Source organism: Micromonas pusilla (assembly GCF_000151265.4).
Source record: "Micromonas pusilla CCMP1545 genomic scaffold MICPUCscaffold_2, whole genome shotgun sequence".
Taxonomy (NCBI): Eukaryota; Viridiplantae; Chlorophyta; class Mamiellophyceae; order Mamiellales; family Mamiellaceae; genus Micromonas; species Micromonas pusilla.
In genome coordinates this window covers 579455-593142 of record NW_003315883.1, presented here as the reverse complement: position 1 = coordinate 593142, position 13688 = coordinate 579455, and the positions used below count along the sequence as shown (strand labels likewise).

The following is a 13688-nucleotide window of genomic DNA, read 5'->3' as shown; positions in this document are numbered from 1 at the left end:
TCTGTTTTGTGTGCCGCGAGCGCATTTGAGAGCAGTTGCAAAGCAATTTCAGGGCGCATCGATGCTAGCCCTAGACGCCCCAGTTTTTCTTCATCTTCTGCACCAATCATCCCCGTGCCAGTGAAGGGGCCAAATCGTATGGCAACACAATGTGCACCCTGTGCTGCCCGCCTTGCTGCTAGTGCATCAAAAAAAGCGTTAGCAGCCGCATAATGTGAAGCGCCAGATTGTCCCCATGCCGAAGAAATTGAAGATACTAGAGCAATTGATATATTTTCGTTATGATCGACAACCGATGAATGTTGTGCGATAGCAACTTTCGGTGCCAAAACCTCCCAGCATTGTTTGCCAGTCATCGATGCAAGCGGAGCGTGGCCTGTCACGCCTGCAGTCCAAATTATCGTGCCATTGTCAAAAGGATCGTGTGTCCCGCATGTTGCGAGCACACGCCTGATGGATGCAATAGAACCGGGTTTTCGTACATCGGCTTCAAGATCATAAACACACGCATCTATGCACCCAATCGGGGTTTGGCGTAGAGCTTCCCGAAGTTCGTGCTTAACTGTCGTGTCTAAATGCCCAGAACGGCTTAGAAGAACAAGTGAGCGTAAATCAGGAGATGTTACAGCAGCTTTAGCAATTGCTAGACCAAGTCCTTTGGTACCTCCCGCGATGCAACATGATTTACCGAGGGAGATTTTGACGTCCTCTGTATCTGGTTCATCAACTGCAGGTACTAATCGCAATACTAAACGGGCGCCATTAAGGGAGAGTTTGACTGCGTGCGATTTATCTGCAAGGACTGTCGGTAACCATGTTGATGAAGAAGTATCGCCGACGTCAAAGGTATCGTTTACCTCTGTATCGACGTGCCCGCCATACATACGCGGATGTTCTAGTCTCAGACCTTTTGCCAATGTAACCAAGAGTGCAATGGTTGGTCGAACTTCGGCGCCCCTCGATGAGAAAAGGTATAGGGGAGGAGGTGCTAATAAAATATCCTGTGCGATATCATCATCAACGGCCTCGCGTAGAATATCAAGTAGTGATGTTGCCGCTGCGGCGATTACACGCGGCGTCTCCTCTGCGACTTCTGCTTCGTCAAATTTTTGATCAAATGGAACCTGGGTCAAAATTGCGCGATTCAATAATATGTCAATGTCAACTTCGAAGCCTAAAAGGGCATTCCCGCTGTTTTTGGAGTATAAATCTTTCAAGGATGTTCGACCGCGTTTGTCGTGTGCGTAAAACTTTTCCCAGTGGATTTGCCTTGAGGATGTAGGATTAATCGGTGCGTCTGTCGGTGCATAGGTCCATGCTAATCTGTATTTGTGAGGTTGCTGTCGGAGTTGATTTTTTCTTACCGTATTGTGTATGTCATCTTGAAGTGCTGCACGTGTTTCATGTTCCATGGCATTTGCTTCGTATTCCACGACAAGGTGTGCGATAGCACGACGTGTTCTATCCATCATTCGTATGATGGAAGAGTCCTCCATGTCAATTACAGTAGCTTGCTCTGTGACGTCGCTGTTTCCATGTTTGCAGAATGTGAGAACTGTCACATCCTTTTTTTCAAGAGAAGTTGACGATATTCGAGCATATTCGGCGATAGGGATGCCATCTGGTGTGATGGACGGTGACACAGTACATTTTTTGTCTGAGAATTCATATCTAGATAATAAAAAATCACCTTTATCCCAATTTTGCGACGTGGGGAGCCGAGTCCTAGAATTCGCATTGTGTTTTAATGTCAAGACCACAACTACTGAGAGATGGACAGGTATAATTTGGGCAACTCTACCGGTCAAGCTGCAAGCTGATCGTGCACAGTGGCAATAAAATGATTTGAATGAACTATCGTGAGACAAATCAACACGGAGTAAACAATTGGTGTCCTCTAAAAGTAACACAGCAGATTGTGCGCAATTTGTCTGACAAATGAAATCACCATCCACACCATTCAGTTGAACCCACAAGCGAGAAAAATCCAAAGCAACATCGAATGGCAAAATCGGTCGTCCTGCAATAGTAACATCAGCTGATGACATCATGCCATCGAAACATTGCGCCTCGATTGAGCAAGATTCCTCTAAATAATGTATTGCATGGCATATCTCGACTAAATACGTCTGAGTTGTATGGATCCAATGGCGGCGTAGAGCATCGAGATTACTGATACATGTTTCAACTGCACAAGTTGAAAGACGGAGAAACACTGGTAGAATTGCGTGGGCGTTCGTGCCCTGAAATGCAAATGAACTTACGCCCGCAACACGTGACTTAAGACCGTGCGACTGAAGAGTTTTTGGAAGTCCTGTTGTTATATTAGCCACGGACATGACGCTCGCCACGTGCGAATTGACAAAACGAAGGTGTGCAACACTTGACATGCGAGCAGACGCCAGGTTGGTCGCCGCGTGTACAAGTCCAACCGCGCCGGCGGCGCATTCTGCATGCCCGATCCATGACTTCACAGCTCCCAACACGAGGACGCGCGAGTCATCTGCAAGCGCGCCGAGCGCGCCGCCGATCTCGATGGGATCACCCAACGACGTGCCAGTGCCGTGTAAGTGCAAGCTCGTCACGTCAGAAGCTGAGAAGCGCCCGTCAAGCAGTGCGGACTTGATCACAGCGTGTTGAGTGGGACCGTTTGGTGCTGTGAGCGAGCTTGATCGCCCGTCTTGGTTTACTGCCGAACCGCCAAGTGCGACATTTAGTTGCATTACATCATCAGACGAAGCCGCGAGCAAGATTATCTCGCAGCCCTCGGCTCGGATATAGCCATCAGCGGATGCATCGAGAGTCTTGCACCGACCATCGGGGGCCAACATGCCGGCTCGCTGAAACATTATTGTGTTTCTTTCGATCAATATCAAGTTTACTCCGCATGTCAATGTGCTTTCTACATCACCCTTCATTAGGCTGATAAAACTGAGATGTGCGGCAACGAGGGACGACGAACATGCGGTGTCAATGCTGAGGGCCGGTCCTTTTAGGTCAAACGTGAATGCCAGTCGACCGGAAGCGACGCTCAGCGTCGTGGATGTTGCACTGTGTGCGCTCACCTCAACGTTCATTTTCACCTTGAGGTAATCATAGTCTTGAGTTGCGATTCCGACGTAACATCCAACTGCTGCGCAAGATCGTAGATCTTGTCTGCACATCATGCTTGAAGTGCAACGAAGAAGTGCCCGATGCTGTGGATCTATCTGTGTTGCATATTCCATGCCAAGCCCATATAAAATGCCATCGAAGTGTTCAATGTCTTTTATGTATACTCCAAATTTGATCGGGCATGAGTCATATCTACCTTGGTACTCGTCAATGTAATGACGATCAATGGGATGAGTTCGGATCACATCTGTGTCTTTCGCTATGTTTCCTCGTGCAGTACCAAGTGATGCGACAAAAACATTCTGCCGTCTCGTCCAGCTCACTATTTTTTTTATTTTTGTCGGTATTTCTTCTTGGACATCGAAACAATCAATCATGAGTCCGAGCTGCTCCGCTATCGCCATCGTCGTTGGGTAGTCGAAAACGAATGTTCCTGGAAGTCGAAGTCCAAACGATTTAGAGACATCTCCAGCTAGTGCAATTGCACCAAGGGAGTCGAGACCAGCATCCAACAATATCGCGTCTTGGGGCACTAAATGACCAACATGGGCAGCGGTGATATTGTCAACCATTACGGTGATGTCGTGTTTTGATAGTGCTGAACAGTTACTATAAAACGAGCATTTCTGTGCATCTGTGTTCCTCAAGTCATCATGTTTTCGTTCTGTAGATGGCATATATACACTTTTGGCAACAGAAAATAAATTATCATTAGCAGGTGAATGACCTTCACAATCAGAGTACAAGAATCTTGGCCAATTGAAGTCTGCCACGACGTAATCCCTTGCAGCCTGATTGGACACGAGAGCTATCAAAGTTTCTGCTCCACTCGAGGGATGGATAACACCCACACCAGATGCATTTGCCGTGGCAAGACCACTAGATGTAGTGATCATGCCAAATCCACCACCCCATGCGCCCCAACGCACGGAACATGATGGTAATCCACACCTACGCGTCCTAATTGCTTGGACATCAGTAGATGCATTTGCAGCGGCATAGTTGCCTTGCCCTGGTGATCCGATCACCGCGAGAGAAGAAAACATGGTAATTGAATGCACATCGCAGAGATGATCAACGACATGTAGCATGCTGTTTCTCTTTGGAGCGAATACTGTACGCGTCATTCCAGCAGTGAGCCGCATGACTGAAGAGTCCGCTAACACTCCACTTGCATGTAGGTATATTGGAGAACGTGCACGTTTACAGCAAGTTGAATCTTCGGATCGTGTGACGTCGGATCTGACAAACGTGAGTGTAGCTGTGCACATTGTGTCATTTGATGTCAGCAATGAAGCCACACGGCCGGTTCTGCCGAGGAGCTCTACACCAAGGGGTGTATACGCAACTGGATTTTTATTGCGCGACATTATCCAGCCGGCTATTTCAAGACCGATTCCACCGGTTCCACCAGTGATCATCCATTCTTGTGCAAGAGGGAGATAACAATACTTGGCCAGACCGATATCAGCCAAAAAAAGGTTTGTAATAGGCGTTTTATTCGTTCTCGTCAATATGTGCCGCAAGAACTCAGATGCCTCATTCGTATTTGAGATTGGGGGTACAACTGTCATTGTATGTTGAAGAGGATTTATTATGCGATTTGTACACATGCGTGCGATCATACCGCACTCGTGGCATTCAATACACTCAAAGTTTCCACGTGCAGAGTTGTTGTCATTGTTGTTTTTTAGTGCAGCATTAGCATCACTAACTTCAAGTTCAATATAATCTAAGAATGACTCGCGCCATGCACAACGCAACAGTGACCATATCGAATCATCACATGGATCATCATGTGTAGATAGTCGTGATTGAATATCAAGGCGTGCCCCGCGATGGCCAATTTGTGCAGCGAGTGCATGTGATATACAAATTGTTGTAGTTGTCCGACGATAACTATCCCTACTTCTGCTGAATGTTATCCTCTCGGCATTCCGCCAGCGCTGTAATAATGGGATTTTGTTTTTTTCTGCACCAGCACGAGCGAACGATACTGAATCTAAAGGCAATGCAAAATTAGTGATTGTGTACACTATCGCGCTATTTTTTTTCATGCCCACGACTTTTGTTGATGATTGTATATTTTGGGTGACACGCATGCGATTCGCAATGCAACCAATTACTTGCACGAGCAATTTGTCTTGCATTGATATTGCAAAAGACGCTGTCAAAGACAGTTCGGTCTGTGCATGGCATTGTGTGTCGACAGCGACATGTAAATTTTGACCGCACGAACGCCCGTTCAATGTTGCGTAAACAGAGCAAGCGATTGATACGGGTACCCTAGGATCTTCATCGTGTGTTGTAAAGTCATGTATATGCTGTGCAGATTGAAAGCATGAGTCAAGAGTGCATGTGTCCATCACTTGGATCGGTTTTGCTGCCACATGCGCTGTGAGGAAATGCATCGAATTTGACCACAAGCTAGTAGAAAAGTTTACACTAGCTGTTTCGTAATTGGCCACGCTGCAAGAGCTTCTCATTTTGCATGATGCAAGCATGCGCGTCTTGATCCTTTTGTCGGCCTCTACTGATATTTTTCCACCTGTACTGATTGAGATCTGTAGTGATGGAAGTATTTTGGCCGATTTCAGCTGAAGCGGGCGAGAAATGGTAAGTCCCTTGGCGACAATTTGGTTTGTTCCAGAAATTGTTATTTCCGATGAATGGTTTGCGCATGCTAGTGCTACTGCATGCGTGATTTCTATAAACGCAGCGCCGGGAAGGATGGACCGCCCGCCGACAACATGATCGAGTGTGTCGGGTGCAATACCAGGGCAGGCAAAAATTTGCGTTATTTCAGTCCCAGGGCTGTTCATGTTAGAGGAATTCAGCATCAACATCCTTATACCACTTGCCATTTGCATTGGTGTTGGCCAGTACCTCACTCGGTCAAACGAACCGAATGTGGCCGTGCATACACTAATCGCCAACAACGGCCATGTGTTTTGCGATAGGTCAGCGTGAACAATAACATGTGCATTAGTACCCTGAAATGCAAATGAACTCACCCCAGTTGCGAATGGGTCGAACGTAGACGCATGTTGCCTCAGAACCTGACTAATATGCACACCCAATGCATGTTCAATATGCGGATTAAGCGTGCGCACATGAAATATAGACGCAGTGCGATCAAGACCCGAAAGTTGATGTAGTGATGCAGTAAGTGATGTAAGGCCAGCTGCAGTTTCGCCATGTCCACAACGAGTTTTCACAGCATCAAGCGAAAAGTGAATTGTATTTCGATCAAATGTTGACAAAATAGAGGAGAATGCAGCAGTCAACTCTACAGGATCACCTAATGCGGTTCCAGTGCCATGCATCTGCAAGCTCGAGACTCTAATGAGACATCCTAATAGCGCAAGATTAATCACATCACCTTGTGATGGTCCACGAGGAGCCGTAAGTGATCCAGAACGACCATCTTGATTCACAGCAGCACCCACGAGAATGATGACAACGTGTTCTCTTTTGATCTTTGTGTCATTATTTAGTTGTGCCTCATGATTTACCGCAGCAACAGTTTGCACTGCCTCACCGCGGACGTATCCGTCCGCGTTCGCATCTAGTGTTTTACACCTACCGTCTTCTGCAAGCATATTTGCCATATGGCATAGTCGCGATTGTTGTTGCGATAACATTAGGTGTGCTCCCCCTATCATCGCAGTATCAACATGAATTCCGAAAGGTCGTCCTAAACGAATATGTAAGTTAGCCATGTGTACTGCCACCAGTGAAGAGGAGCACGCAGTATCAATTGTGATTGCCGGGGCAACAAGAGAGAAACAGTAAGAGATCCGTCCAGATGCAACGCTTGGTTGTTGTCCTGTTGCTGAGTACGCGGTGGGCAAAAATGTGGGATGAAGGGAAGCGAAGTGTGTAGAAACTGCACCTACATACACACCGATTGCAAACGAAGAAGATGCAGGTTGGAGAAGCGGATTCAATGTCTCTGATGCCGCCTCAGTGAGTAATCTATGAGTTGGGTCTATTGACACAGCCTCGATGTCACGAATTTCGAATGCGATCGCATCAAACAACACAATATTCTCCATGAACACGCTGAAACGGGGGTTTAGTACAGATCCAGAACACGTGGAGTCATCGATGTCTATATCTGTGTCCCAACGATCTTTTGGTGTTGTTGTGACGCTGTCCTTAAAGCCATTTGCTGTACATCGACCGGCAGCAAGGCCGACAAAAACAATCTGACTGTTCATGAAGCCGTTGTCGATTGTTCTAGTAGCCGAGTGATACACAACATCCGATGGTTCGCCAACGACGGCCGCAACACGAGCTGTTACAGCCGCAATTGTTGGGTAGTTGAAGACAAGGACAGACGGCAATGCCACACCAAAGATGTTCGATAAACGTTGACTCAACTCGATAGCATCGAGAGAATCAAGACCAGCAGCAAACAGCGTGTCGTTCAGGTTTAACTCAGACCCGATGAGTTCGGCAACTGCACCCACTATGTAGCGCTCGATTGTAGTTTTGGGCATTGAAGTCAAGGATATTGTCTCTGTGTTAGTACATGGACATGTTGCCACCGATGCGCACAAGATGATACCCCCCCGTGCATTGTTCATGCCAGCTGCCAACCGTCGCGTAACTCTATTTAATATGTGTAGTCCATCATCGCGTACAATCATGCCGATACCCATTGCAGCCGCCTTGTCCTCGATGAAACGGGCTGCGTGATTATCTACAGCCATTCCACTGCCATTCCATGGCCCCCATCTTATGCTCATCGCCGGTACACCCGCACTATTCTTCATATCAAAGTCATCATCCATTGCCGCATTCGCAGCTGCATAGTTAGCTTGACCACGGGATTTAAATGCGGCGGTGATAGATGAGAAAGCTACCACGCATGATACAGGTGAACAGTCAGTTGCAGAGAGAATGGATCTGCCGCCCACGGCTTTTGGAGCGAAAACTGTTTGCACTTTTCCTTTGGACATTTGTGTGACATCGGCATCTGAAAGGGTGCCGCACGCGTGGATTACTCTAAGGACGACCAGATTGCGCTCAGTCATGAAACGTTGGAAAAGAAAGTTAACGGCAGATGTGCTAGAAGCGTCTCCTGCTACCGCACTAAAGCTACCACGTTTGCATGACAAAAAATTGCTAAAGTTAATGTTTGAACGACCATTACGACTCTGCGCAATGATGTTGTATTCAACACAACTTTTGTTATTATCATCTATAATGGTTCTGCCAAGGGACCCTAAACCACCAGTGATGACTAGACAACTATTAAATGAATTCCCCATGTCGTATGCTATTGTGGATTGCATATAGTTTATCTGAATGCGGGTGGATGCCGTTTTTTTTGCTCTGTTAATTGTAGTTTTCTGTTCCATTTCGTCACTCCGCACTCCGACATTATTCTCGGACTCACGTAGCGCTGCCATCAACGCTAAGGTAGCAGTAACATTCGAATTCATCAAACATTCTACTCTGTGTTCTTCGCTTATGCACCGAAGTGCTGCGCACAGGTACTCATGGTGCTTCTTATAGTTTATTCTGATGTCACACGTAGCTGTCAATGTAGTGGAGGTTTTTACGCCGTTTTGCATGAGAGAGATTGCGAGAGCAGTGAGCGTCGGACGCGTATTCCTAGAGAATACATTATCAACTTGTCGAAACATGAATGTCCTTTGATAATGGGTTGTTCGACGCACTGCTGTAGCGGGAATGGCAAGTGAAATAGGATTGAGCTCCTTAACATCTGTCTGAGGCAAATTTGTTTTAGTCAACTGTGAATGCGCGTGATGATCACCTAAGATCCCAAGAATTGTAAGCGAGGTTTTATCACGGGCATCCGCGAAAATCACGTCACAGTTGTGCATATTACCGCGCTGAGAGTATCGGTAAAAAAATGAAGACGAACCCTCTGTGTGTTTGGCGTATGCTTTGAAGGCAACAGAAAATAGACCATCGATTGCAACAGTAACGACGCAGAAACTCAAAGAGAAACTGCTGGTATCACTGTGAAGACCGGGACCAGGTGCACGAAGGTATGAGACATCGGCGTCGATGTTCGTATGTATGCATTGGTCAAGCTCAGAAAAATCATTAAGGCCAGCAACTGTAGCACATCGAAAACGAGATGAAAAGAAGCTAAGATGATAGAAAAAGAAGAAACCAAAGCACTGCGGGTTCATGCTGTCTTCATCCCTGATGACAAACTTCCCAATGTCTGCATCAACGTCGAGCCTTATCACCGTTGTATGCGTGCCGTTCTTTAGCATCAGTGGGGCTGATATCACCACGTTATGAAGCGCGTTGGAATCGGTCATTCCATGATTTGATGTGGCTACAGATCCTGCCTGGGATCCGGCCTCGAGAAAGCCTGTCGCGGGGAAAAGTGCGCGGCCTCTCACGCAATGGTCGAGCATGGACACAAAGAGTGGCGACTCGTTTGAAGTTGCGTAGATCGCGAAATGAGTATTGGTTTCCAACGCGCTCTTTACACTACCTACCAGTGTTTGCGCAACTGGACTGATCCAACACCTCATCTCCGTGAGCACGCAAACACGCACAATTGGCGCCACTAATCTTGGCACAACACCCGTGTGCGCCACTGCGTGGGCGTTCGTGCCCTGAAATGCAAACGAACTTACGCCCGCAACACGTGACTTAAGACCGTGCGACTGAAGAGTTTTTGGAAGTCCTGTTGTTATATTAGCCACGGACATGGCGCTCGCCACGTGCGAATTGACAAAACGAAGGTGTGCAACACTTGACATGCGAGCAGACGCCAGGTTGGTCGCCGCGTGTACAAGTCCAACCGCGCCGGCGGCGCATTCTGCATGCCCGATCCATGACTTCACAGCTCCCAACACGAGGACGCGCGAGTCATCTGCAAGCGCGCCGAGCGCGCCGCCGATCTCGATGGGATCACCCAACGACGTGCCAGTGCCGTGTAAGTGCAAGCTCGTCACGTCAGAAGCTGAGAAGCGACCGTCAAGCAGTGCGGACTTGATCACAGCGTGTTGAGTGGGACCGTTTGGTGCTGTGAGCGAGCTTGATCGCCCGTCTTGGTTTACTGCCGAACCGCCAAGTGCGACACTTAGTTGCGTTACGTCATCAGACGAAGCCGCGAGCAAGATTATCTCGCAGCCCTCGGCTCGGACATAGCCATCAGCGGATGCATCGAGAGTCTTGCACCGACCATCGGGGGCCAACATGCCGGCTCGCTGAAACATTGCGGTTGTGTACGCGAGAAGCGTGAGGTTGACACCACAAATGGCTGCAGCGGCACATTCCCGCGTGCCAACGGCACGTGTGCCGACATGCGCAGCAACGAGCGACGACGAACATGCGGTGTCAATGCTGAGGGCCGGTCTTTTCAGGTCAAATGTGAATGCCAGTCGACCAGACGCTGCACTCAGCGCAGCTGAGGTTGCACTGTATGCATTCACGGGTGTTCTGCATGTGATCGTATGGTAGTTGTACTCCGTCCATGCGGTGCCAACGTATACACCTGTTGTGTTTCGAGAAATCCATTCAGTATTCGAATTCATCACGGAAATGCTTTCCATGATCAGGACTCGATGCTGAGGATCGATGATGGTTGCCTCGGAAGCATGTACGCTAAATATCTCGATGTCAAACCTATCTACGTTAGGCATGATATTCCCCATGCGTGACCTGACTTCATGGAGATGACCATCGATGATGTCGATGTCCCAACGTTCTGTGGGTATTGCACGTACGAGATCATGATGAATAGGGGCGGTCATCATGTCCGACAGGTAACCAGCCGTCGACCTAATGTTTATCTGAGTTACTTCCCAGATTTCTGCAGGAAATTCAATCCGGGATTTCACTTGCTCGACACTTGTCTGGACCTGCATCTTTGACATTACGTGTACGGCAATCAACGCGATAGTCGGATAATCGAACGCCAGTGTTGAAGCAAGTCTCAGGTCAAACTTTTCCGATATGGTGTTGGCGAGATCGATGGCAACGATGGAGTCGAGGCCTGCTTCCATTAAAGGTTCTTGCATGCCGACATCGCATCCAATAATCTCTCTGACAATGGACCTGACACCTTCATACACGGCCGACTCCGTCTTCGTGTAAGCCTTATTCAAAGTCATCGATGGCATCTTTGCATCGTCGCTAGATGTTTTCATTGGCTGAATATACTCCCCATAAAAGTTCAAACAATAAGGTCGATCCGTCAGCGAGCGAACGATTTGAGACCAATCAAAGTGGCACACAGTTTGCACACCGCTTGACCCCATCACAGACCCGAGAGCATCGAGGCTCTCGGCGGGCGACATTGCCACCAGACCGATACGTGTGAGATTGCGCTTGGCATGCTCGTCGCGTGCCACCATCCCAACATCATCCCACGCTCCCCATTGCACACTTACTGTTGGGATGCCAGAGTGCGCTTCTTTGTCCGCAAGTTGATCCAGTGCCGCGTTCGCAGCAGAGTAGTTAGATTGTCCGCCAGATCCAAGTTGTGAAGTGACTGATGAGAATAATATTGTGAATTCCACCGAGTGCAGACCAGCTGAAAACCTGTGAAGATTTTCTGCACCGCTCAACTTGGGAGCAAATACCTTGCGCACTCTGCCAGATGTTTGGTTTGTCAAGCATGCATCATCGAGGGCGCCAGACACATGAAGAATGCCCTCGAGCTTCCCGAACTGGAGGTGCAGAGTTTCATTGACCAAACCCGCGTCGCTACGAGTAAGCGTCCAAACTCCATCTCTAGACGTCATTATCGCAGCAGGTCTGGTAGCCACTTTTCCAGCACGGCCCGTGACGCAAATGTGACCAGGAGTGTGATCCGCGAGCCAATTGCTCGCCAAATCACCGAGCGATCCGGTCCCCCCCGTCACAACCCATAAAGTCTGATGTGTGTGTACAGATAACAGGCCCAGCCGAGTGTAATCCTTCTCATGTACAATCGATCGTGGAAGTGCGGACGCGGAGCCATCTTTCGCAAGATCATGTATCAAACGACAGTAAGTGCGAGGGGTGGTCCATGTGCTGTTCCGATTCGTTTCGAGGAGCCGATATGAGTAGATCGCATTACTGTCAATACCTAGCTGTATCGCCGGATTTTCGGTGGTGACTGTACGTATAGCAGCTTGCGACACTGAGCTAGCTGATACACGCACGAGGCTTGATGAAAACGAATTGATGGTCTGCAAAGCACACAGCATGCTTCCGATATTACGGCTTGCATAAATGTTTGTCATTTCCCGGACCATCAGTTCCCTGTCACGAATTTTCACTTGAACGGATGTAGGTCTTGTGAAGCGTCTAACCACGTAAGATTGAGTGCGCATACACCGAGCGACTGGATAACTGAGCACTGCGGATCCAGATCGCATAGGTTTGCAAACCAAACCCACACACATCATCATTGTTGACCCCGAAATGTAGTGACTGCCAGTTGTTCCGGCGCTGAGCCCAGCTTTTGCGTTGTCGTGGCAAAAAGATGACGCCCACACCTTGATGCGCGTGGTGCATGTGTCACATGTGTATGCATACACTTGGACTGGAATGCATGTCTGTTTGACATCGAGACTTCCCCCGAAACAAATGTCTTGTTGAAAGCTTGCGTCGAGTACGGCGGGGTTGGTTTGACGACCCTCGATTTCTACGCATGCAGTTCCCACTGTACTGTGTGATGCAGTCTGAATATCCGTGGTGAGCTTTACAAATGTATCCGCAAACGCTTCACACGAAAGATCAACATGTTTGAGTCGATCACGAATAGCAGGAGATTTACGATGCAAAACGCCAAAGCACTGCGGGTTCATGCTGTCTTCATCCCTGATGACAAACTTCCCAATGTCTGCATCAACGTCCAGCCTTATCACCGTTGTATGCGTGCCGTTCTTTAGCATCAGTGGGGCTGATATCACCACATTATGAAGCGCGATGGAATCGGTCATTCCATGATTTGATGTGGCTACAGATCCTGCCTGGGATCCGGCCTCGAGAAAGCCTGTCGCGGGGAAAAGTGCGCGGCCTCTCACGCAATGGTCGAGCATGGACACAAAGAGTGGCGACTCATTTGAAGTTGCGTAGATCGCGAAGTGAGTATTGGTTTCCAACGCGCTCTTTACACTACCTACCAGTGTTTGCGCAACTGGACTGATCCAACACCTCATCTCCGTGAGCACGCAAACACGCACAATTGGCGCCACTAATCTTGGCACAACACCCGTGTGCGCCACTGCGTGGGCGTTCGTGCCCTGAAATGCAAACGAACTTACGCCCGCAACACGTGACTTAAGACCGTGCGACTGAAGAGTTTTTGGAAGTCCTGTTGTTATATTAGCCACGGACATGGCGCTCGCCACGTGCGAATTGACAAAACGAAGGTGTGCAACACTTGACATGCGAGCAGACGCCAGGTTGGTCGCCGCGTGTACAAGTCCAACCGCGCCGGCGGCGCATTCTGCATGCCCGATCCATGACTTCACAGCTCCCAACACGAGGACGCGCGAGTCATCTGCAAGCGCGCCGAGCGCGCCGCCGATCTCGATGGGATCACCCAACGACGTGCCAGTGCCGTGTAAGTGCAAGCTCGT

At 48.6% G+C, this 13688-nt stretch overlaps 2 protein-coding genes and 1 pseudogene across 3 annotated transcripts in view; 1 reads left to right on the top strand and 2 right to left on the bottom strand.

Moving 5' to 3' along the window:
- Positions 1-2537: 2537 nt before the first annotated feature.
- Positions 2538-3227, bottom strand: MICPUCDRAFT_13794 (uncharacterized protein; the record flags this gene model as incomplete). The annotated part of the gene is made up of 1 exon (XM_003055887.1): positions 2538-3227. A coding segment is annotated over one exon (690 nt), but the record flags the coding sequence as incomplete, so codon positions are not given.
- A 239-nt stretch (positions 3228-3466) lies between these two features.
- Positions 3467-4426, top strand: PAP2 (annotated as a pseudogene; the record flags this gene model as incomplete). The annotated part of the gene is made up of 1 exon: positions 3467-4426. A coding segment is annotated over one exon (960 nt), but the record flags the coding sequence as incomplete, so codon positions are not given.
- A 5608-nt stretch (positions 4427-10034) lies between these two features.
- MICPUCDRAFT_13786 (uncharacterized protein) overlaps positions 10035-13688 on the bottom strand; it is a gene marked incomplete at both ends in the record, with an annotated part of 4534 nt that continues 880 nt past the window's right edge. Inside the window, one exon of the mRNA XM_003055886.1 lies at positions 10035-10375. Coding sequence (XP_003055932.1) covers positions 10035-10375 — 341 coding nt within the window. The remainder of the gene's footprint in view (positions 10376-13688) is intronic.